At 36.4% G+C, this 23945-nt stretch overlaps 1 protein-coding gene and 1 long non-coding RNA gene across 5 annotated transcripts in view; both read left to right on the top strand.

The window, feature by feature from the left end:
• Positions 1 to 148: 148 nt before the first annotated feature.
• LOC121318073 lies at positions 149 to 6679 on the top strand. Its single transcript, XR_005950575.1, has 7 exons — positions 149 to 260; positions 747 to 794; positions 1436 to 1584; positions 2148 to 2257; positions 4639 to 4777; positions 5051 to 5191; positions 5414 to 6679. It is a non-coding gene; the product is annotated as an uncharacterized LOC121318073 (long non-coding RNA).
• Positions 6680 to 9376: 2697 nt separating this feature from the next.
• LOC121318072 (dual specificity tyrosine-phosphorylation-regulated kinase 4-like) overlaps positions 9377 to 23945 on the top strand; it is a 35774-nt gene continuing 21205 nt past the window's right edge. For 2 of the 4 annotated variants that reach the window (XM_041254327.1, XM_041254326.1), the window contains exons 1-2: positions 9377 to 9635; positions 12228 to 12330. In XM_041254327.1, the coding sequence (XP_041110261.1) occupies positions 9601 to 9635; positions 12228 to 12330 (138 nt within the window). In that variant the 5' untranslated portion in view covers positions 9377 to 9600. The remainder of the gene's footprint in view (positions 9636 to 12227; positions 12331 to 23945) is intronic. The other 2 variants (XM_041254324.1, XM_041254328.1) reach the window with 2 other exon arrangements.

The following is a 23945-nucleotide window of genomic DNA, read 5'->3' as shown; positions in this document are numbered from 1 at the left end:
AATATCGTTTTTATTTTATTTTATTTTATTTCATTTTAGAGTTGTTTTTAACATAATCATTTTTCTAAAAATTATTCCCGTGATTTTTTTTGTTGTTGGTGTTGTGTGTGGCTGTCAGTTTTTTTTTTGTGCAGTGGCAAAAGTTTTAATTTTTTTAATTTTTTGAAAATTATTTATTTAACTTTTTATGCTGCGTGATTGCCATTTTTGTTATTTGATGTTTGTATGATCTCTAAAACAAGCATGGCAAAGCCTACGAGGTTTGTAAACACTAAATCAAAATGCTTACTGAGTATCTACACCGTAGGAAGCATAGCAAACGGAACTAAATAACAATATACAGTGTTATACTGTACGTATGATCTAGTATGATATTGGTGTCATTTTTGTTATCTGAATTGTTTGGCAGAACTTTATTTGGGCGGTTGAATACCATTTACCTGGAGGGATCTTGCCTGCCAGTCTATCGTTAATTAACGTTCGTTTTTAGATATGCCTTGTGAAACACTTATTCAATTATGACGAAACTTGATATGATCATTCTTTAGAGAAGTTAGTGAACAATAATCAATTTGAAAGTTTTAAATGAACTGTTGCAAAATACTCACAAAATGCTGGCCAAGTTTTAAAAAAAAAAATTCAAATGAAATAGTACATTCTCTGATGAACTTATCATGCCCTATACTTTTGTGTTTTTACCAAACTTTTCTTAATGTTACTTAATTGTTCATCGTGTGTGTGTTCAGGAACAAGAAACCTGTAGACTTCATATTTTGGTGATTTTGAAGATGAAGGTAGGTGTTAAATAACTGAATTATGATTTGATACAGTAGTAATATGTCATCTTAAAGTGGTTATAGCTAACAATAATTTCTAAAGTCTTATCTGTGGTGCACTTAATCTGTAGATCTCATGCAGTGATGGAAATAAGGCAGTTTGACCCATTCCAGGTTTTACTACGAGCTTGTTAGCCACAGTGACATACGTTTCACCGTTCACTGTGCATATGCGATCTATAAAGCAAATGAAAGCGCACAGCAGGTACAGTAGCCTAATATTTATGGAATTGTTAGCAGTGACACCTTTTATGAATATGCCGTTTTGCATCATGTGTTATTTTAGTGGTTAGTACTGTGCACTGAGTATAGCTGAATAACACACATTGTTCAGTCTCCTGACACCTGTTCATTTTAATAATATACCAGGACTCTGTGCAGGACTAGTGGGAGTGTCTAACCCTGCTAGATATCGAAAACACTTATGAAAAGTATATAAAATCATGTTTCTACACAGAGCTTATGCAGATATGATTTTCAATTTCAAACTTTTTTTTTACTGGCCACAGTGTGCTTTGAGGTAATGGAGTATTTTAGAGGTGTGTTACCATGAAGTAATCACGATTTAATAGAACTGCTTGTGGCTTCATTTGAAACAGATGAAGATTTTGCCTGTGTAAAAGCACCTCCTAGCAAAAAGCCTCGAGTGGCTCCCAAAGAACCAGACCGACAGAAAAAGCTGAAGACAGTGAACAAGCCCCCCTGTTCAGGAGTGTGGTGGATCTCTGGGGAAACCTTGTGAGCAAAGGTAATCTATATCAAAACTTGGATCAGTGTTACTGTACTGTCAATATTTCATGGACATATTTGTACCAAATTGCTGGGGATCTTTAAGCCAATCAGAGCACCCCTTTCACCTTTACGCCACACATAACAAACCCAAACCGTGACCTCAACTGTAAAATATATATTTTCTACTATTCTTTATTCACAATATTAGTACCGTTGACGTCACTTCTTAAAAAAACATACCTGATGCACCTTTAACTGCAAGACTTGGTCTCTTGTGCTGATATTCTCCCACACAAACTATAAGACATTTTAATATTTCATAACAATAACCTTTATCTAAATGATGTGCTCCCTATTTTGTAGGCATTTTGAGGAAGTAATAAGATGATTTAAAAGTATTAAATATGACAATATGTAGCACAGTGAAGTTGTTTCTTGATTTTTTAATAGCGTTACCGTTTTCTTTCTGCTTGAGGATAAGTACTGCTACTCCTGGGTGGGGTCTGATTTGAGATACCACTGTTTAGATCAAATGAATAGACCCCAATAATTCCACAGCTGTTAATGGTTTTCTTACAGATTACTTGTGGATGACAGGCTTTATGAAAGGGATTTGGAGGCTGCATTAGCTTTGTCAATGCTGCAGACAATTGAAGAAAACTTTGCAGTCAGTCTACCAAAAGAGAGAGGTTTGAATTTGTTTATGTTTGTTACTTAGTTTCACCATTCAACTTAAGCTTTGCTTGCTTTGTCATCGTACAGTATCTCTGCTGCTTTTGGCTGGAGATCTGGTGTTCCAGAATCAGAAGCATGAATTGAACTGCTAGCAGTAGCTGTAAAATTACTTTTTTGACTGAAACATTCTGTCAGTGTTACCTCAGCCTGTCTCTCCTAGAAATGTGTCCCTGCCAACTGTAATGTCACAGTGGCCACAAGTATTTTTATCCCTTGAAGGACATGTGCTGGAATTGTTAACTCACTGGATAACTAAACCAACTATAAAGTATGTGGATGACAGAAATACGTCTGCGGCAGAGTTAGTTGGTCATCTTATGTATAGGTATGTTACAGTATGTTAATGTGTTATACCATTGCCAAATATACAGTGACATATCAATAGCTTACTCCAGGTAGCTAATAAATGTAAGAAGTATAATGTTCTTTTTCATATTAAAAAAAAAATATATACACACACACACACACACACACACACGTGTGATATATATATATATATATATATATATGAGTCACTTTTTGGCTCGCCACACAGGCTCTCACGGGTTCTTCTCCCTTCTGAATCACGACCCAACACACAGGATTGTACTAAAACGGCGCTCACGCGTACTTTTAATAAACACAAAATGAAATAAACACAAAACAAACACCTAGCTCCTATTTGGAGCACTTACTAAACATAAACAGGAACCTAACTATCACGCAGGACGGCTAAACCGTTTACCTGCCACAAACATTCAAAAACACACCCTCACACAATACCTCGATACGACTGCTCACTCACACAGTCGGGCTCTTCTCTCAGCAGCAGCCTGGAACAGGCTGGCTGCCTCTCTTAAATACCCTGCACCTGGCTCTAATTTACAATTACCACCAGGTGCAGGATGCAGCTAAACACAACAAAGGAAGATGCTGCTGGATGAAGGTGATGGTGACGGAGGTCAGGATGAGGACTATGATCCAGGTACTCCAGGTGAGGGATTTATACCTGCACAATCTGACACTCATGAATTTTTACTTAAACCTTTAGTTGTCCAGCCATTGCTCAAGTATCAATCTTTGACTGTTTTTTTTTTGGGGGGGGAGGGATATTTATTTTTCGTTTTTTGTAACTGGTTTAATGTCAAGGTTGTAAAGTATAGTTGTTTTTAATTATGTTTTGGAACAGTGTGTCGATCAAAAAAGATATTTCACATTTCAGATGTTGGTTCAGAGAGTGACCCTGATTTCAGTGACGAAGAGGAGGGTGTTGAAGGGTTCATAGTTAAAAAGGGGATGAAAGTGAAAGAAAATAAGAAGGAGGCCAAATCACAAGCACAAAGTTCAAAGATAGAAAAGAAACCTCTTAAATCCACTCTCAGTTGCAAAGATGGATGGGGCCCCATTACTTTCAAACTGCAGTGTGAATATTATTATTATTAAAATTATTATGCTTGACATCTAATTAAGCAGTAGATAATTACATTGGTCCACAAAATATTGTATGTAAATACAAAGCTGAAGTTTTTTTTTCTTTCGAGTAACTAACATGATGTGAACTAATTGTACTGAACTGTACTTATGATTAGTACTACTATTATTAATGTTATTAGCAGTTTTTAATTATGCAGTACAACACACATACAGTTGTTTCACTTTTAATTTGCTTGCTGTCTTTGTAAAGTAAAGGTCAGTGAAATTATTCATCAGTGGTCTGACTGGACTTCTGATTTCAACATAATTGGAGTTGTATGTATGATTTCACTTAGGTCTAAAATTACTTGCATCCGACAGTGCTTGGGCCAACCTGATATTGGGACGAGTTGGCTGTGAACATATGGTACTGATTTATGGGACGATTATCTACAACTGGACCAGCCAACACAAGCCAGTTACAAACTGTAGTCATGTCACAAGTGGCTGTCACAGTTGTAGTTGCTTATCATTGCCACAATGTGGCATTGTAGTATTGTTTAATTCAGAGCATCAAATTATTTTTGCAAGAATATTAAAAGTACATGGAGAGTAATGCTAAATTGCACCATTCAGTACATAGATTAATTTTGGGGGCAACTGTGCAAAAGATAAATTGTAATCAAGTTATCATCTTAAGTTAATGACGTGTTGCATTAAGTGAGTGACATATCTAACAGGTCGCTGGCAGCAGGAACCAGTTTTATATTGAGTGGCGCAGAATGTTCATCATTCTGTGAGTGAATGCTTATTGGCTATGATTCCACATTCATTATTTCTGCAGTCTTAGTCTTTCTTTCTTTTTTTGCTGAATGATATGGAAGTGGTCAAGATTGTATGATATTTGGAACAGGGTGTCGATCAAAGATATTTCTCATTTCAGACATTGGTTCAGAGAGCGTGTCAAAGAGGTGGATGTTGAAGGGTTCACAGTTAAAAAGGGGCGAAAGTGAAAGAAAACGAGGAGGCCAAATCAAAAGCACAAAGTTCAAAGAAAGAAAAATCCAGGCTCTGTGTGACAGGTCAGTTATACAGAATCGCTGTGTGGTGGCCATATACCCCTGGGTTTCTTAAAGATAATACATTAGGCTTTATATTAGGCAACCTAACGCACAAGACGCCATCCATCTTGACCGGTCTTCTGTTCTTACTGTATCTGAATAATTTATTGTACTCTTGTAACTGGAATATTTAAGCCAGGAGATACATAGTTTAAAAATTAATTAAATATTTAATCACAACAAACTTAAACAGCAAATCGCAAACGAGCTAGCACATTTTTTCTTTGTTCAAAGTGACACCTGCAGCTGCAAGTCCAGCTCCCACCACATCTAATCCCATGTTGATGAAGCCCTCGAACGCGACTCTCCCAGCATACAAACCTGTCCAGGTTCAGAGCCCATCCGGTGCCAGGAAGCCCAAGTGGACCCCACCTGGTAAGCACAGAAGTAATAAAACTAAACTAAAGAAATGTGTCGGGCCAGCAAACCAATGTTTGAACCAAGTGATTTTTTTTTAGTCACACAAGTATGTTTTGGAAAAGTGAGTCCAAGGAAATTTCTTGGCAGAGGCCTGAACAAAACCTTGATCCATCTGTGAACCTTTTAGTTAACATTCTCCAAGACCTCAAACCGTATTTTTTTTTTTTTTTTTCCTAGCGCAAATTAGAAGAAGCCCAAATGCCTCTGAAACTGTGGCAGTAAAATCTCCAAGCCAAGGCCTCCGACCTGGACTGTCCCGGTTTGCCAGAGTGAAGCCATTGCACCCAGGAGCAGCCAGTGACTAAACTCCTTTTAGCCTGGGCCCTCCTTCAAGAACCCTTTTTCTGTAGCGTGTTTGTGTTTTTTTTTTAAAATACCACTATGAACAAGTTGATGAATATGTATGGGAGTTCACAGAAGACATTTGTATATGGGCAGCAATATTTGTAACAATATTTTTATATACTACTTTCAGAATTTAGAATTTTGGTTGACGTTTTTAAAACTATGTTAGAGCGGGCTGTTTTGTTTGTTTGTTTTTTCTGCCTTTTAACTGAGTGGCAGTAAGCATCAGCCTATGTACAGACTGGGGTCCAGATCAAACCATGAAAACGTGTATTTACTTTTAAATATTTATGCCCCACCTCAGAAGGTGGAGGTTATTTATCGTTTTGTAATATTTTCTTTTTGGGTGGGATGTGTCATCTCTAACTAATGAAAGTGCAAAATGGGTATGATTAATGGAATTATTACTGCAAATGAAGAGAATAGTGTTGTTGTCTGAGGAGTCTAGTTGCAAACCTTAGCTCGGCAACTATGCTTTGAAATTGGGTCGTCCTTGGCAAATTATCTTCAGTGCCTCAGTGCCATTCAGCTGTAAAATGGGAGGCACACAACACAAAGCACAATTAAGAGGTGCACCTGCATATAATAATTTCAGCTTGGACGCATATTTTTATAAAAATTGAGCAAAGTACTTTGGGTACTACTTTGTTGTCATAGAGCAAATGTAAGTTGTTTCAGGCATTTCAGTATGACAAATCAAATACATATAGTAATTTATATAACTGATATAATTGAAGTTTGCACAGTTTTCATCCCGAATGTGCTTAACCCCTAGGTTTTGTGACAGGCCCCTCTATACTAAATTGTGTCAGTCTGACCCCTAAAGAAATACGATGAATTTGAGCTCTGATCACATTGCAGCACAGTCAAATACTGGCTTGTGCTCTTCCCGATCATCATGAGCAGGGTTTGCAGAATTAGCGTTCAGAATGGTGCCAGGCAGAAGAGGATACCCAGTGATTTAATTTTGAAGCACAGGCAAGCTTTCTGAAAGGCATACTACAACTTAAATGGTTTACTATGCTCAAGAGACAACTCATTGCAGGTAGAAGCAGTTAATTTGTTGTACAGGAGGTTTTTTTTTATGGTTTTAAACTGTTAATTTTTCCTTTTAAGAAGTTTGTCTTTGTACTTTCTTCAAATTTGTTTTTATTTTTTTGTGTATGTCTTATGTTTGTATGTTTATGTATTTTTTAATTTTAATCTTTCAAAAATGGATGTGTATTTTTTTGTAAAAAAAGAAACAAAAGTTAAAAAAAAATAGTGATATTAAATAAGTTTATTTTCACTTCTTTAATTCTTCATTTCTGATTTTAACAAATCAGTGTTTTGTTTTTTAATCTTTAAGTAACTCCTATTTTTTTTAAAGAAAAAATCATGGTAATGTTACAAAATGAAAAACAAAACACAAAGTGTTTAAGAGAACGCATTGAAATATATAACTTAGTTGTTTGGTTCTAGTTTTAAAATGAACCAGTGTTTTACCTCTTTCAAAAAAGACCCTTTGAAAATATGGCCCAAAGTTATTCGATATAATTATTAAAACTAGACCTTTGATGCTGTTCTGATGTGCAGATTGTTAATATACAGTTGCTGCACAGAGAGATGTTTCAGATTAGCTACCTTGGCCAGGTTAAATTATTGTCCATCTATCACCTGCTAAGTGCTTGAATCTGTTTATAAGAATGGCCATGCCCAATACTTTTGATACACTGGGGTTTACTTTGGCTCAAGCACTATTTAGCTACTCCATTACCCACTGTTTATAATAAGACCCTGATGGCTATTGAAGGGGTGCACAGTGCTCCCTGCAGATTGCATAAGGGTGTAGTGTCCTCTTCATAATGAAAGGATTGCCATGCATTTTCAGGTATTTTCAATCAAAGGAAAAGACCAGTTTCCATGGTTATTGCCAAACAAGAAGTTCTGCAGTGCCTGACAACCTTCATATTCTGTGTGTTTAATGGTAATTAGCGCTCCATTTGAGAGAGTGGTCTGATAGAGCTGTATAACCCACTGGTGTTTAAAAAAAAATTTGAATAAAACCATTAAGTATTTAGATGTCAAGCATGGTCTAATTAGGCTGCAATTAATGTATACTTATTTAAAACACTATTTCAAGTTATCCTAGTGTTTAAAAAATATAAAATGGTCCAGCTCTGTATGCTTAATAATCCACATTTTGGCTGTCGTTTTTTCATGTGAATATACTGCAAAGCAGGCACACACGTACAGGTTAGTTCACACAGTGTTTATTGATGCGAATGTTTGCGTCACTCCTGCAAACCGGATCTAATCAAATTCAAATCATTCTGATGGGTATGACGCTTCACAATGATCACTGAAATTATATTTCATTTCAGTGACCTACCGTTGCAGGTTTCACTGAGTTCAGTGTTCATATAATAGGAGAACGCTGGGTTTAATTTCAGAATCCTGATGGAAGAGTTCCCTATTAAAATTGCATGTTGTATCAGTTACGTGTATTTAACTTATTTACTTGCCGTAGCATTTCCTGGTAGATAACGGCTTGGCTCTTCATGCGTTTAATAGTAAAGAAAGTTCAACCAAGGTTTGAAAGCACCTTTTTTTCAATGCCTTTTAGAACTACCATGACTATTACTCGGCGGTGTGATGGTTAGCGCTGTTGCTGTCCAGCTCCAGGGTCCTGGGTTCGAGGCCTCGGGTCTGTTTGTCTGTGTGGAGTTTAAAACACTGCCCGTGTTCGTAGGGGTTTCCTCCGGTTTCCTCCCACAGACCAAAGACATGCGGCTAGGTGGATTGGCCTCTCTAAATTGCCCCTTAGTTGTAGTTCTACCTTGCGCCCTGTGTGTCTGGTTAGGCTCCGGCTCACCGTGATAGGATTAAGCTGTTACAGATAATGGATGGATGATTATTACTGGTTCTTTTCAATAGCATATCTGCCTATTATAAAATCAATGGTGGATAACAGTACAATATTTTCAATATTCGTATTACCAATAATAAGGCAGCAGCAGGGTTGGTAGGTTCGTAATCATATACAGACATGCCTGAAAGTTTATTTACGTTGCCTAAAATGCTGATAGATCCTGTATTTTGGATGTATACTGTTAGCTAAATGTTAATAAAGCTAATTGTAAAATAAAGATTTAAGTTACATGTATTTTTTTCCACACAGATTTATTTGTTAGATTCACAGAACTGTTGACTGAGGCATTATTTTTTTCCAGATTTAATATTCATATTGACTTTAAATATTGAATTTGTGATTTGCCTTTTCAATGTTTATAGATTATATCTGAAAGTACAACATTTTAAAATGTTTTTGTTAATATAGCTATATCGAAGAATATAATATATCTTTATCCTATATATATATATATATATATATAGATTATATATATATAATATATATATATATATATATATATATATGTTCCTGTGCATCCTGTGCAGCGGACAGGAACCCAATCTCCTGTGCTGCACATGGAACTCTACAGTTCTGTATGTCGGGTCCTGAAAACCTGCCGAACAGGAGGCCAATTTATAGTGTGGACGGTGGTGATACATTCTCTTTATATTGTCCGAGTCCATTAAAATAAAGACCGGTAATCTACAACAATATGACACAGTCACTTCCTCTGAGAAAAGACACATATTGCTCAAAGCCCCTTAAGAGCGGTTTTTGGCACCTCTTCTGACCACCATTGAGAAATGATATCCTTGACTTCGAGGATAAATCGCACAAGCCCCACTTGCAGCCTGCTACTGTAGACAAGGGGAGCCCGAACGTATCTGACATCACAATCGCGATTGTTTCAGGAATAGTCTGGAGTGCTGTTTCCCTGGTTACTGACAAACGTCGCTCGTGCTGTGGGAGGTGAAACCGGGCATGCCCCAGAGGAGGAGCAGCAGCAGCGATCGCGCCACAGATTCCAAGCTTCTGCCAGCGAGGCAGGGGAAAGTGCAAGAGAAACGCTGCATGACAGACAGCGAGGCATGGAGAAGATCGAAACATCAGTCACCAATCGTTCACAATGATGAACCAACCGGTTAATACACTTGACAGGAAGTAAGTGATTTAGCATTCACTTTAACACGTGTTTACTGAGTTGCAGAGTTGCAGTAATATATAACAGTTACGTTTTTAAATAAAATGACTGTAGTCTAGTGGACAGGTGTGCTGTGTTTTCTGATAATTCCTTGTTGTATTGGAATGCCCTAAAGGTGCCCCTGACACTATATAATAAACATACAGGGGTGCTGATTAAACAAAACTAAAAGAAAATATAACTTTGCAGTGCAGTGGTAGTATAGTACAGTAGCTCTCCACACACCCTGTCATTTACAGTCCTCCTAATAACGTGCCAGGTAAATCACACGAAATGTTTTAGCTTTAATTCCAAATTAATTATATGCATCCATATAGTTTATTTTAGTTGTAATTTAATATACATATATATATATATACTATCTATATATATATATATATATATATATATTACCTATATATATATATAATATATATAGATATCGGATATCTACCAGTATATTGAGTCTCACCTGTTTAAAATATTTATATATAGTAATTGTGTGTGCATATCTGAAAGGAATACCTACCTACATACACATACATACATATTTTTAATTTGAAAAAGGAGCCCACTGTGTGCCAAAAGGAGTTAAATCTAAAAAAAAATCTATAACTGTTTTCCTCGTGGTGACACACGGTTTTCCTCAATTTATATTAGATTTTTTATATTTAGATATTTACATATATTAACTATATATATATATATATATATATATAGATAGAGACATATACATACATACAGTATATATATATACAGATAATATATATATAGATCAGTAGACAATACTATATATATTACTTCATTTTACTTTAATCTAGTACTATATATATATATATATATATATATATATATATATATATATATATATATATATATATATATATATATATATATACTGTACTGTATGTAGTTTGTCTCTGATTCTTCTTTTACGTCCTGTGCTTTGACAGAGCTTGAAGGATGACTGTATAACCCCCCACTGCTGTAAGTGGTAGTAAAGCATAGGGGAGGGAAGCTATTTTGACTTCAGTAAGGTTTGCTTTCCGATAAAGCCTTGAATAGAAGTGTGGCACACTCCAGCTTTACATATTGAAAATGAAACAGTTTTGTTTGACAGTCCTGTTTGTTTACATTCCACAAAATAGTTTTAGGTGTATGGTCACAATCTTTCATCAACTGGCTTACCACCCCTATTAAAAATGATGGGACATGACAGTGGGAGGTCATGAAGTAAAACAGAAATTAAAAAGAGGTTATCTGTAGGCCTGTATCGTGGTCTTTGTATTGATGTGGCATTAAGAAAGTGTTGTTTATTAATTAATCAATGAAAACACTCCTTTATAAATAAAAAAAAATGTATCTTTAAAGGGAAGCAGTTACATGGCTGTATTTTAATTTTAATTTAACAGTAGATTTAGTTTTTTGAACTCGTTGTTGCTGTGACTGCAGTTTTAGATAGACTATGAGCAGCAGCTCCACATTCTTTGAAATTTGCAGTTTTCAGCAGCACCTGTTGTACATGCTGTCATAGAAACCACCCAGCATATACACAAGCTGGCTTTCTGTGCGCCCGCATGGATGTTCAGGCTATATAGCAAGACTAGCATACTAATTAATCAGTGTCTATGAAGTACAATCAAGTGAGGAAAGTATCGGTGCTAGGCCTTCATTTTTCTTTTGATAATTATAAAAAAAAGTAGCCACTACAGCATGCATGTCTCAGATTGCCTTGATCGCGATGCCAAGAGCTGCTTTCAAATTGAGTTTGAATTGCGAACAAAATCAAATGTGGAGCTGACTGAAATCAAAGTGGCTGAAAGCTAGGTGGTAATTTCAATCTTACTGTCTTATCAAGTACTGTTAAGCACAGAGCTGCCTTTCTGTTTTCATTATGCATTCGGTAAGACATTCATTTTCAACAGCAGATCAACCTTTATTTTCTTGTCATTTATGTATTTATTTATTTAAGTTAGTTAGTTAGTTAGTTAGTTGTTTTGTCACACAGAACTTTTCTGTAGATTTTTTTATGTATAATAAATATCCAATATGCATCACCACATGCACTGTGCAATTCTTCCATGATACAGTATGGTACTTCAGTGGTGTGTGTATTGATACCATCTGTTGTGGCAGTCTTTCAATTGTAGCTGTACTTGTGCCACCTAGTACAGAACCATTACATCACCCAACAAGCAACATGGAATATTCGTGTTTTTACCATTTCAAATAATACAGTAATAACATTATTTACTTTTCACCCTATGATGCCAACATCTCCCTTCCAACCTTTGTGTTTGGAGAGCTTCTGATGCTCTGCCAGCAAATTAAGCATGAAGCATGAAACAAATCAAGTGTGGCCATTGTCCCTCATCAGTATTGCTTGGTCTACGCATATACCAATGGTGTGTGATGCGTGTACCCACCATAATTCATTAGTTAACATTGCTGCTTGCAACTTTTATTAACTCAGCTTGCAATAAATTCATAACGTATTCCGGATTCAATATGAAATAACACAGCAAAAAAATAAAAAAATAAAATACAAACTTTTTTTTCTTCTGTTCTTACAGAAAAGTCATTAAGGCAAAGCTTGAGAAGCTAAGAAAGGACAAAACCACCACCCTTCCGGCCCTTGTAAAAACAGGAAGACCCCAACCTCTCACAGTTGCACAGGTGGGTCAAGCACTTTGTGTTTTTGAGCTACATATCTATTATGAAAGGCACAGCTGTTCAGTAGCTGTACTGGGACCCTGTACATAGACACATACTGAATATGCCAGATTCATGAAATGACAGAGTCTATGAACCAGCTCATGTAATGGAAAACTGTATGATTAAACTGTACATTGCCAAAACAGTGCCAGCTGTTTAGTAATTACTAACAGAATGTAAAATACTAAAAAGTGTAACAGCAAAGCAAATAATAATGTGATTAAGTAAATGGCTACACATTATAAACTGTACAGAGGTACATGTTTAAATCATAACCTTTGTTTTAACATTCAGTAATCCATAGAACAAGGAAAAAATGCATGTTCTATATTTTTTGTTTGAATCTACTCCAAAGCCTGGAGTATTTCACCCTTACATGCCTCTGTTTTAGTTCAGATCTGTCCATTATTCTGAGATCCAAGATATGGCTCTTTTAACTGGCAATATTCAATATAAAGCTGTTAAATAGTTTGGTTCTATATTTTTGTATCTTGGCTTGACATAAATACAGATGAACCTCACAGTTTCAAATACATAAGTAATGGAGATTGTTCATAAATCTGAAAATTGCATTATTTAATTGATTGAATGTATGTGTGCTGTATTCATAAAATGATTACAGGTTTAATCTGAGGAATAATGATAATCAATTTTTTTTTTTTAAAAATTCCAAAAAAAGCCTGGGGAGCCATATGTCTAACTGGTAAAAGTCCCTGCGTCTGATCTTCATGTTATTTACAGTAGCCAGGAGCCTTGTTTGTGGTTTCAAGTGTGTTTAGTTAACAGGTGCAGTGTATACAGTAATTATATGGTTCTATAAGGTAAAAAAAAACAAGAAAAAAAAAAAAAACATTGTAATGTTAGTAATTCAGTATAAATGGGTACAAACTGGTAGACACTGGACAGAGACTACCATAAAAAAGGTGGAGGAATGACATACCCTCAGGCGAACATGAAGGAGAGGCCTGTGGGGAGCAGAGTACTAAAATGATGCTTTCCCTCCATCTGTGGTTGGGGTGCAGAGTGAGTGACAGAGGTCACTGTCACGCAGATATACTGAGGCATATACAAGGACTGTAGGAAACCTCCAGAGTTTTTGTAAAATGATTATTCAGTCCTAGCCTCCTATATATTTCGGACTGTATTTGACTAGAACTGTTTTCTGGTTGCTCTGGTTTGTTTAGAAATGTTTAAATGTTAAAAAATACATATTTTAAAAGTTGAAATAAACTACTGTACGAGTAAACGAGGTAACAAATGTTGCTAATTAAGGGCAGGAAGGCTGATTGACGGTACAACCTAAATTACTAATGTGCAGTCTAACAAACAAAGAATAAAAAAAGAGCAGAAAAGTTCATCACTGTTTCTTTACAAAAGCTTAAATTGCCACTGTAGATCAAGGTCACAAATGCCGTTGCTGTTGTTTGTCTCCTTCATGTGGATTTACTTGTGATTAAACAAACTTTTTCTACCATTTAATTTATTTTTTTTTGCCACATTCCTCGGCATGCTCCAGGCATTTTGGCTTCCTAGGGTGTGAGTAAAAGAAAATGAGTCAGATTTCTCTGCAGTGCAATGGGCATTGGTAAAAGAATAATGGAAAGTACTAGAATATTCACATTCCTTCTTAAATAAACCCTACTGGCAGGTTCTTCCTGTTAATTTAAATTTAGTCATGGCTTGTATTTTCACCAACCCTTATTCATTTCTGTTAAAAAAGTATCCTTCATTTAAGTTAAATATCTCAGTTTAAGGGGCGTGCAATATGAAAATAAATGGTATTTAAGAGTAAAAGACAATATCAGTAGTAATTACAGTATGTGTGGTTATAGCATATTTTGCCATCTTACAGAATTAGATAAGTCATGACTTCTCATTACAGTACATTGGTGGGAAATTAGTTTCTTGAAATTAGAAATTAGAAACCTGGTGTTTCCTTTAAAGCCTAATTTGTAGTTATTTATTTACATATTTCTTCACCCGCTCACATTTTCTTGAGAACAACTCATTTTAAGGGATGTTGGCCAATGCATGCAAAAGCTCTGGCCTCTGGATTTTGAAGACTATATTTTCAAAACTGTATAAAACCTTGCATGAAATGACTGTACTATAGATCATGGTGACCCACTTTTACTGTATACTATAATTAACTGTTAAACAACAATAACAGGATTTGTTTGTGGGCTCTGTGTTGCTAGATCTGCCAGCAAACTGCTTTAAACCATTCTGTGATTATTTTAACCTAAAGACGGTAAAACAAAATGGCAACATGTAATTCAGCATTCTGTATACAGCTTAGAGTTATACAAGTCCTATCATTTATCAGCAGTGATAAAGTAACCTATATCCCTTAGAAATGTTTACTACAATATATTTGCACAGTGTACCGTGCTTTTATTAATCCTGTATACTGGAATCTGCTGCCTTTACCATTATGATGGAGCCTGATTTGCAGGAAGGATGTGCGGCATTCACATTTTACAGAATACTTGCCTGTGCTTTATCATGTGGTACCATGCTTTCACTAAGCTTTGCTGTGCCTTTACCACTTTTTACAGCACTTTTATCAGCCAATCATAATTGGTTTTTGTCTGGAAAACTTCCTTGTGTAGCTTTGTCACCTCGGAATAAAAGCTAAGCAGTTCATTTCGACATGGCATTTGCTGGGTTTGCCAGTGTATCAGTAACATCAGACTTTGCTTTGTGCTTTGTGGACAGACTTTTCATGCATGAGAGGCTTCATGGTACAGTAGATAGACTTCCTGGTGTCAGTTACTTATATCTGTAGGATTGCTTGTTACTTTTTCAAATTGTATTTATTTATTCATTTGTTCATTTATTTATGTATGTATTTATTTATTTTTTATTGAGTTGATTTTATTTTTTATGTGATTTAAATATTATTGTCTTTTTGTTTGATCAAGTAGCATTTATAATTTGAAATCGTAGCATCATACAGGTAACATCTATGCTCTAACATGATGCTGTTGACATGGAGTATTTTATAATGTTTCTTGTTTGATAATATATTCTAGAGCTTGGTTCCAAACACGTTTATATTCATGAGGTTTTTTCTTACCAGAAGCCATAATAGTAGTGCAGTATTTTGTTAGATTTCAAATTTTTTTGTAGGTCTTTCGTTTAGTATATTCAACTTTATGAAGCAAAAAATATCTAAATACCTCTCTAACCAAGACTACATTTATAACTACAGTAATTGAGCTTGAACCACAAAAAACAAAAACAAAAAAAACCCCACTGCATTATAATTAGGCTTCTAAACTGCTATTATTAAGAGTAGCCTTCTTTGACCCACGCCTCTCAATCTATTGGTCCTCTCTGTTGTTACAAACAAGATACTCAAGCAGACTGTACCAGCTGTTGTGGATGGAAAACACACCAGTGAGTGATTATATTAATTTGATGGATGGCATTGCCTTCGAACAACAAGTTCCTAAATGATTGCTTAATCATGAGGTCATAGAACACTAAGATAGAACACTAAGTGCATGATGCCTGGCAATGTGCTGGTGTAGCAGGGACCGCTTAAAAAAAAAGTCTGTTAGCAATGACTGATCAGCATGACTTGGAAATAAAGGGCTACTGTACTAGACATAGTACAGTATGTGAGACATACAGTGACACCAAAGTGATTAAACTACATACGGTAACTTTTAATTGCCAGTTTTTTACTATAGTACAATACAGTGTGTTGTGGTTTCCTCACTCTAGCTGTGTTACCGTCTCTTACCTTGCAGTATTTTGAAACTTGCATTTATACTGTACTTTGACAGATCAGTTGACACTAAACAGTGTAATTAGCTCAATGATTTATTTTCACCATCTTCATTTAAGTGAAAAAAGAGAGAATTTAAGTCAATTTAGAAAGTCCAGACTATTCAGCAACAATCACCCGAAAGCGGAAGGATCGCTGTGATTTAACAAGAGGAATGATTGTGGGTGCTTGTGCAATCGTCACATCACTCAGTGTCCGTCAAGTGTGTCTCCTGGGTGTTATTGAAATAGCGATAAGGAACACTGCAGAAACACTGTGTGTTTATCTGGGATCGGTGCTCCGCCAGTAAGAAGCCAAAACCGCAGACCACCGTGTGTGTAACGGGGATCAGGGTTTATATCCTTACTACCTGGATTAGGGATTAGTTTAGGGACTTGAAATCCCAGCACATATAGGAGTGTGTGTCAGAGGGACCTTCGTGTCTTTCCCTGTCTGTCAGCTGATAATCGACAACCTCCTATCACACCCTCATACAATGCAGCTGTACAGATCTGGCAACTTAAGGTTTTCCAGCACTGTCACTTAATGCATTCATCAGACAGCATAAAATGAAAGTATTTCTAAATCATAGTAGTAGGAACTAAAGGATTTTGAAATGATGATCTGCGCTTTTGAGTGACAGACAATTTGATTCAAACTTTGTTTTCTAGTCAAAATTCTGTACATGTCTAGAATTATTTGTTAATTGTATTACACTCTTGTTGTGGAAACTGTGTACGGTACTGCATCTAAACAATGCTGTGACAGAGTTTACTTTTGATTACGCTGTACTAATCATTTACATTTTTCTCTTGGATGAAACGATCCCCAGTTGGTTGACGTTGAGACATTGTGGTTTCCTAATGCTATAAATGCTTTTTATAATTATATATTATAATTTATAATCTAATAAATATGTGTTTTTTGTTATTCACTTTATTAATCAAGCTAGTTTCATTGTGCAAGTTGGTATGTACATACTGATGTGGGGTATAAATACATCCAAAGGTTAAACAAAGTGGTTTTACCCTGGAGTCTGGTTATAATGCAACTTGGTATTGGCATGAAATATCTCCGTCATCTTAGCTAATGCATTCTTCTTGTTGTTTAGAGTCACTTTGTATATCTTTTTCTGTTTTAATCATCACATCCTGGTGATTTTGAAAACTAATAATGTCATCACATACCCAGCAGAAAATGCTCAGTGCAAAAAAAAAAAATTAAAATAAATAAATAACAGTACGTAATTATTCTCTCCACGTCTACATTCAACGCTTTTAATTGTCTTTGCCACAGTCAATTGAATTAGAGTGAGCAATCCAAACATGGCAATGTTTGTCACCCTGATGAGTTAATTGCCCATTCAATGGAGGAACACTGTAGGCACACTTGTTAAGACACAGCTAATTGATGTGATGACCCTGCAGGGGCTCATATTCCTTGTTAGACCATGGACATGCACAGGTGAAGGCAAGGTGAGAGAATGCATCTAGTCTTACAAGGCAGAGCACTTCTTGTCACATCAAGCTGTCTGGATGGTGGAAAGGAGGCAGACACTATTGTTGGTACTTGTATTGCAGATAGACTGTCAATCTCTGAGGCCTGCTGTTGATCTAAAATAATGGAAAGACTGTCAATATAGATAACCTAGAATAGAGCTGGATTGACAAGTTTTACTATATACTGTAAAGTGACACACATTACTCAAGTTTCCAGAGCTTAAATTAATGCTATATAGCACAGAACACTAAGGTTTGTATTCATGAAACGTAACTCTGAAGATGTGCTGGTTCTGTATTACAAAGGGAGAATAGGTCGATACAATGGAATGAGCCATTGTTAGAATGGCACATTAAGAATTTGACATAACAGTGGCACCAGTGGTACCACAGTGCCATATCAGTGCCAATATATATATATATATATATATATATATATATATATATATATATATATATATATATATATATATACACACACACACACACACATACACACTAAACCTGTCATTGAACCTACTGTATTTAGATCTGACACCCTCTAGATCAATTGAATAGACCTCAGAGTCTGTTATAGAATCTTTCAGTATTTTAGAATGGTAAAGTAATTAGGTAAAATAAACACTTGTATTATTATCACAATCATTATTTTTTTTTTTATGTTTTTGCCCAATCAAAAGCTGCAGTCCTTTTAAATTGCTGCTCCTTTTTGTATTGCAGTCTTTGTCTTTAGTTGATACAGTATCTGTCTTTAAAGTATGTGCAGCGTTTGGTGAACTGCATTTTATAGTACTGGCTTTAATCTTAGAAGGCCAGCTGAGGGTAGCAGGACCCAGCCTTTGTAGGGAAAGTTGCTTTCATAGACAAATGTGTTTCAAAAAGTGTTCCAGGGGATTTTTTGTATTTTACAGGGATAATTACTTAGGCAAGAAGCAAAGGTTGTTAAATAGGTTTATGTGATCAAAAATCATGTTCTCTTTGAACGAAAAAGTGGTTAGAATTACCTCTGCACAGCTAAATAAAATCCATTCACTAATGTTTAGACTAGAAGTCTTTTTCAATGTTTTCAATGTTCAACTGAGTTTGAATTCATATACTTCTAACACTGGGTGAACTCTACCTGGGCCCCAAGTGGTGAAGCATCTCTTAATTGTTCCGTAAAACCTGCAGAGGTGAGAATGGTGCTAGATACAAAAGAATGTCTCATTAGATACAGTATCAAGTTTATGATCTTATTATTAAAATCCAAGAAACAACTTCTTAGAACTGAGTTGTATTAATGGCCCCTAGGTTAGCTCAGGTTGCTCTCCTCTGAATTAGACTCATTAAAATATGATACAGTGTATATGAAAAAACACCTATAGTTTAATATTGACTAGTTCTGTAAAATATTCTAGTTGCAGTGATCATTGTGTGCTAGCCAATTGACAGCGGCGACAGTTGCACCTAACGAATGAGAGTAATTGTGCTTCTGGTTGGCTTTTAGAGAGCATCTACCTGCAGGATGATGACTAGTTTAGGATAAAAACCTGAGGATAACCACCTACTGCACAAAGCAGGTACTGTGGGTGCACCAATGCAATGGCAGCAATATTCAAAAAGCCTTATTTAGAAGCAGCACTTTCTCAAAGGGAGAATTCATTAACTTAGCACACTTAAGTGTTGTTTCTGAATATGGCTGTAAGAGTACTATTGCACACATTCAGTTTGGTTAGGAGAGGATTGTCCACAACATTTTAGTACAGCATCTTTGTACAGTATGTATCTGATAAATGCATTAAAATTCAACCCTTCAGATCACTTTTCTGTAAGAAGTTACATTTTCGGATTCAATTATTTTTGTTTTGATATATAAATGTGAGTCGATAACACCTGCTATGCTAACTGGATTGAGCTGAGGTCTTAAAATAGATTATTTGCAGAGCTTGTCTTTCTGCTACACCAATCAACATCTCCCTTATGACAGGAACATTTTCTAATTAGCATACTGAAAGGAATAAACATTGGTTACAGACTCAGCTTTACATGTTCACAGTCTTTCTTGAGTTCTTTCTTTCTTTCTTTCTTTCTTTCTTTCTTTCTTTCTTTCTTTCTTTCTTTCTTTCTTTCTTTTTTTTCTTTGAGACAAACTCAGTCCTCACCTGGACATTCAGTCTGGGTCTCTTTCAAACAAAGACTGCAGGTTGTGGAAACTTTGCTGAATTGCGTGGTGCTTTTGTGATATGAACTTATGACAAGGTTGAGCATCAAACTGGGCAAACAGTAGGTGAAAGGTATAAGAAGTTAGTGAACTAGCCCGTGGTACTTAAACCAGTCTATGGAAATGTCTATAGCTAACAGCTACAGACACACCATCTTATCCAATCCAGAAGTCTATGTGTGTCTATTCAACTTCATAAGAACATAAGAATATAAGAAAGTTTACAAACGAGAGGAGGCCATTCGGCCCATCTTGCTCGTTTGGTTGTTAGTAGCTTATTGATCCCAGAATCTCATCAAGCAGCTTCTTGAAGGATCCCAGGGTGTCAGCTTCAACAACATTACTGGGGAGTTGATTCCAGACCCTCACAATTCTCTGTGTAAAAAAGTGCCTCCTATTTTCTGTTCTGAATGCCCCTTTGTCTAATCTCCATTTGTGACCCCTGGTCCTTGTTTCTTTTTTCAGGCTGAAAAAGTCCCTTGGGTCAACACTGTCAATACCTTTTAGAATTTTGAACGCTTGAATTAGGTTGCCACGTAGTCTTCTTTGTTCAAGACTGAACAGATACAATTCTTTTAGCCTGTCTGCATATGACATGCCTTTTAAGCCCGGAATAATTCTGGTCGCACTTCTTTGCACTCTTTCTAGAGCAGCAATATCTTTTTTATAGCGAGGTGACCAGAACTGCACACAGTATTCAAGATGAGGTCTTACTAGTGCATTGTACAGTTTTAACATTACTTCCCTTGATTTAAATTCAACACTTTTCACAATGTATCCAAGCATCTTGTTAGCCTTTTTTATAGCTTCCCCACATTGTCTAGATGAAGACATTTCTGAGTCAACAAAAACTCCTAGGTCTTTTTCATAGATTCCTTCTCCAATTTCAGTATCTCCCATATGATATTTATAATGTACATTTTTATTTCCTGCGTGCAGTACCTTACACTTTTCTCTATTAAATGTCATTTGCCATGTGTCTGCCCAGTTCTGAATCTTGTCTAGATCATTTTGAATGACCTTTGCTGCTGCAACAGTGTTTGCCACTCCTCCTACTTTTGTGTCGTCTGCAAATTTAACAAGTTTGCTTACTATACCAGAATCTAAATCATTAATGTAGATTAGGAATAGCAGAGGGCCTAATACTGATCCCTGTGGTACACCACTGGTTACCACACTCCATTCTGAGGTTTCTCCTCTAATCAGTACTTTCTGTTTTCTACATGTTAACCACTCCCTAATCCATGTACATGTGTTTCCTTGAATCCCAACTGCGTTCAGTTTGAGAATTAATCTTTTGTGCGGGACTTTGTCAAAAGCTTTCTGGAAATCTAAATAAACCATGTCATATGCTTTGCAATTATCCATTATCGATGTTGCATCCTCAAAAAAATCAAGCAAGTTAGTTAGACACGATCTCCCTTTCCTAAAACCATGTTGACTGTCTCCCAGGACCCTGTTACCATATAGGTAATTTTCCATTTTGGATCTTATTATAGTTTCCATAAGTTTGCATATAATAGAAGTCAGGCTTACTGGTCTGTAGTTACCTGGTTCAGTTTTGTTTCCCTTTTTGTGGATCGGTATTACGTTTGCAGTTTTCCAGTCTGTCGGTACCACCCCTGTGTCAAGAGACTGCTGCATGATCTTGGTTAGCGGTTTGTAAATTACTTCTTTCATTTCTTTGAGTACTACTGGGAGGATCTCATCCGGCCCAGGGGATTTGTTTATTTTAAGAGCTCCTAGTCCCTTTAACACTTCTGCCTCAGTTATGCTAAAGTTATTTAAAACTGGAGGAACTGGATGACATGCGGGGCATGTTGTCAGTATCTTCCTTTGTAAATACTTGTGAAAAGTAATCATTTAATATATTTGCTATATTTTTTTCTTCATTTACGATTTTGCCATTTGTATCTCTTAAACATTTAGTCTCCTCTTTGAATGTTCTCTTGCTGTTGTAATATTGGAAAAACATTTTGGAATTGGTTTTAGCTCCCTTAGCAATGTTTATTTCTATTTCTCTCTTGGCCTTTCTAACTTCCTTTTTGACTTGCGTTTGCAGTTCCGTGTACTCTTTCTGCGTACTTTCTTTTTGGTCCTTTTTTAATGCTCTATAAAGTGCCCTTTTTCGCTGAATATTTTTTTAAATTGATGTATTAAACCATTTTGGCAATTTAGTTTTACATTTAGATTTGTCTACTTTAGGGATGTAATTGTTTTGCGCCTCTAGTACTACATTTTTGAAGAACAACCATCCTTCTTCTGTGGGTGTTTTCTCTATTTTACTCCAGTCTACTTCTGTTAGTCTCTGTTAGTTTGCCAGTGGTTCTCTGACCTCTGTTTTAGTTATTCTGTCTTCGTTATTTGAAAAGACTAAATCAAGGCACGCCTCCCCTCTAGTCGGTGCTTTGTGTTGTTGTTTTTTGTATTGTTGCCATCCTTGTACCTGTCTATCTGTACAGTTAATGGATACATGTCATGGACGTCTCCTATGTTATGCACCCATAAGATCTGTTGTATTTTGATTGGGTGCAACTCAATCAGCGGGTTGAACACTGCTCTCAAATTCCAGTGCACAGGGTGGCACTATAGGCTGATGTTGAGGACAGGTTACAATCCAGCTGCAAACAATGTTACATAAAGGTCAAAGGTTGCAAAGTTTGTATACTGCAAATCTAATTCATAAATGTCTTCACCTAACTCCATCAGAGAGAGACTGGTGAATCTCCAACTCAAGCTGGTTTGATCTCTGAGCAGAGCTACAGTAATGCAAAAGAACTGTATTAATCAATATATATATAAAATTGTAGTGCTTCAAGAGACAGACCCCCCCCCCCTCCCAATCTGTGATTCTGATCTCTCAGCATTGCTGATGGAAGCAAATGGAATTGCTTTTCAGCTGAAGTTCAGGGGGTCGATGTGCTGCATTTTGAGTTTCTTTAGAATAATGTTATTTGGTTTGTTCTGATCTATGATGTTGTATGAGATTTTTAAAGTGATACTGCAAAAGCTGCAATGGTATCATGTTGTTTACAGGTAGGCTGGTCAGTGCAGAGAGTCTTTTTATCTTTTTTTTCAGTGACTGCATCAAGAGACATTAAAGACCTCACAAGTCCCCTCATCTCTCCAGCTGTGAGGGCAAAAATAGAACATACAGTAACATCACGGCTTCCTGCTGTATATAAAATATTAATACTGCATAAGGCACATTATTATTATTATTATTATTAGTTTTCTGTGGGTATTTGATTGGGACCATCACAATAGAAGATGGAGTTGCAGTGTTAGTATTTATTGAAAGAACTGAGGAAGTTCTAAAGAATGCCTTGAAGTTACAATACCTGTCCCTTGTTTACAGAGCTGTGAAGTCACAGCTCACCTCAAAGAGAAACACAGCAGCACCGTATCTCCCAAAAGACACACAGGGTTCCCAAGCCCCGGGTTGATTAGCTCTTCCTTTGCAAAGCTGCAGACACGTCAGTAAACTGCCTTCTGCGTCCTTTGAGCTTTCCTGCGCTCTTCACACAGAGAAAGGGAATCTACCAAGTCTGCCAAGGAAGAAACAGTATAATTTGGTATCAGGGAAGTCATCCATTATGGCTGACAAAACTCCCCACGCCATTACAGTAAGTGGAGAAACCTGCAAGCACAAAAAGAAAGGGGGATGTTTGTCAAACTAGGAGTTTCTGTGTGGTGAGTTTCTGGACTGGTTTGAGAAGTGTTTGGGTGTAGCGTCTGCAGCATGGACCAGCAGCGTGATGTGGGGACAGGGGACCTCGCCATTCTGCTTTGGTTTCTGCTTCTTGAACAGCTGCTGGAGGCACCTTAGGAGAAACACAAGAGTACAACCTGAGGTAATGCGCTAACAAGAGGCAACGGAGAGAATGGCTTGTACAGTACAAGGGGGCAGGTCATTAATTAGAAAATAAAGGGAGAAGGAAATTAACTATAGACAGCTAAAAGAGGGGAGGGAGAAAGGGACCATTTTAAAAGTAAATTGACATGGTTGTTTTTCATACTTGGCTTGTTTGTTTTGTTATTTACCACATTTCCTCCTTCGACCATATTTTTACTGCTTTACCATGACTCCCCACACTTTACA

This window comes from Polyodon spathula, chromosome 7, assembly GCF_017654505.1.
Source record: "Polyodon spathula isolate WHYD16114869_AA chromosome 7, ASM1765450v1, whole genome shotgun sequence".
Taxonomy (NCBI): domain Eukaryota; kingdom Metazoa; phylum Chordata; class Actinopteri; order Acipenseriformes; family Polyodontidae; genus Polyodon; species Polyodon spathula.
The sequence above is the reverse complement of the archived record's forward strand: the minus strand, read 5'-3'. Positions and strand labels throughout refer to the sequence as shown.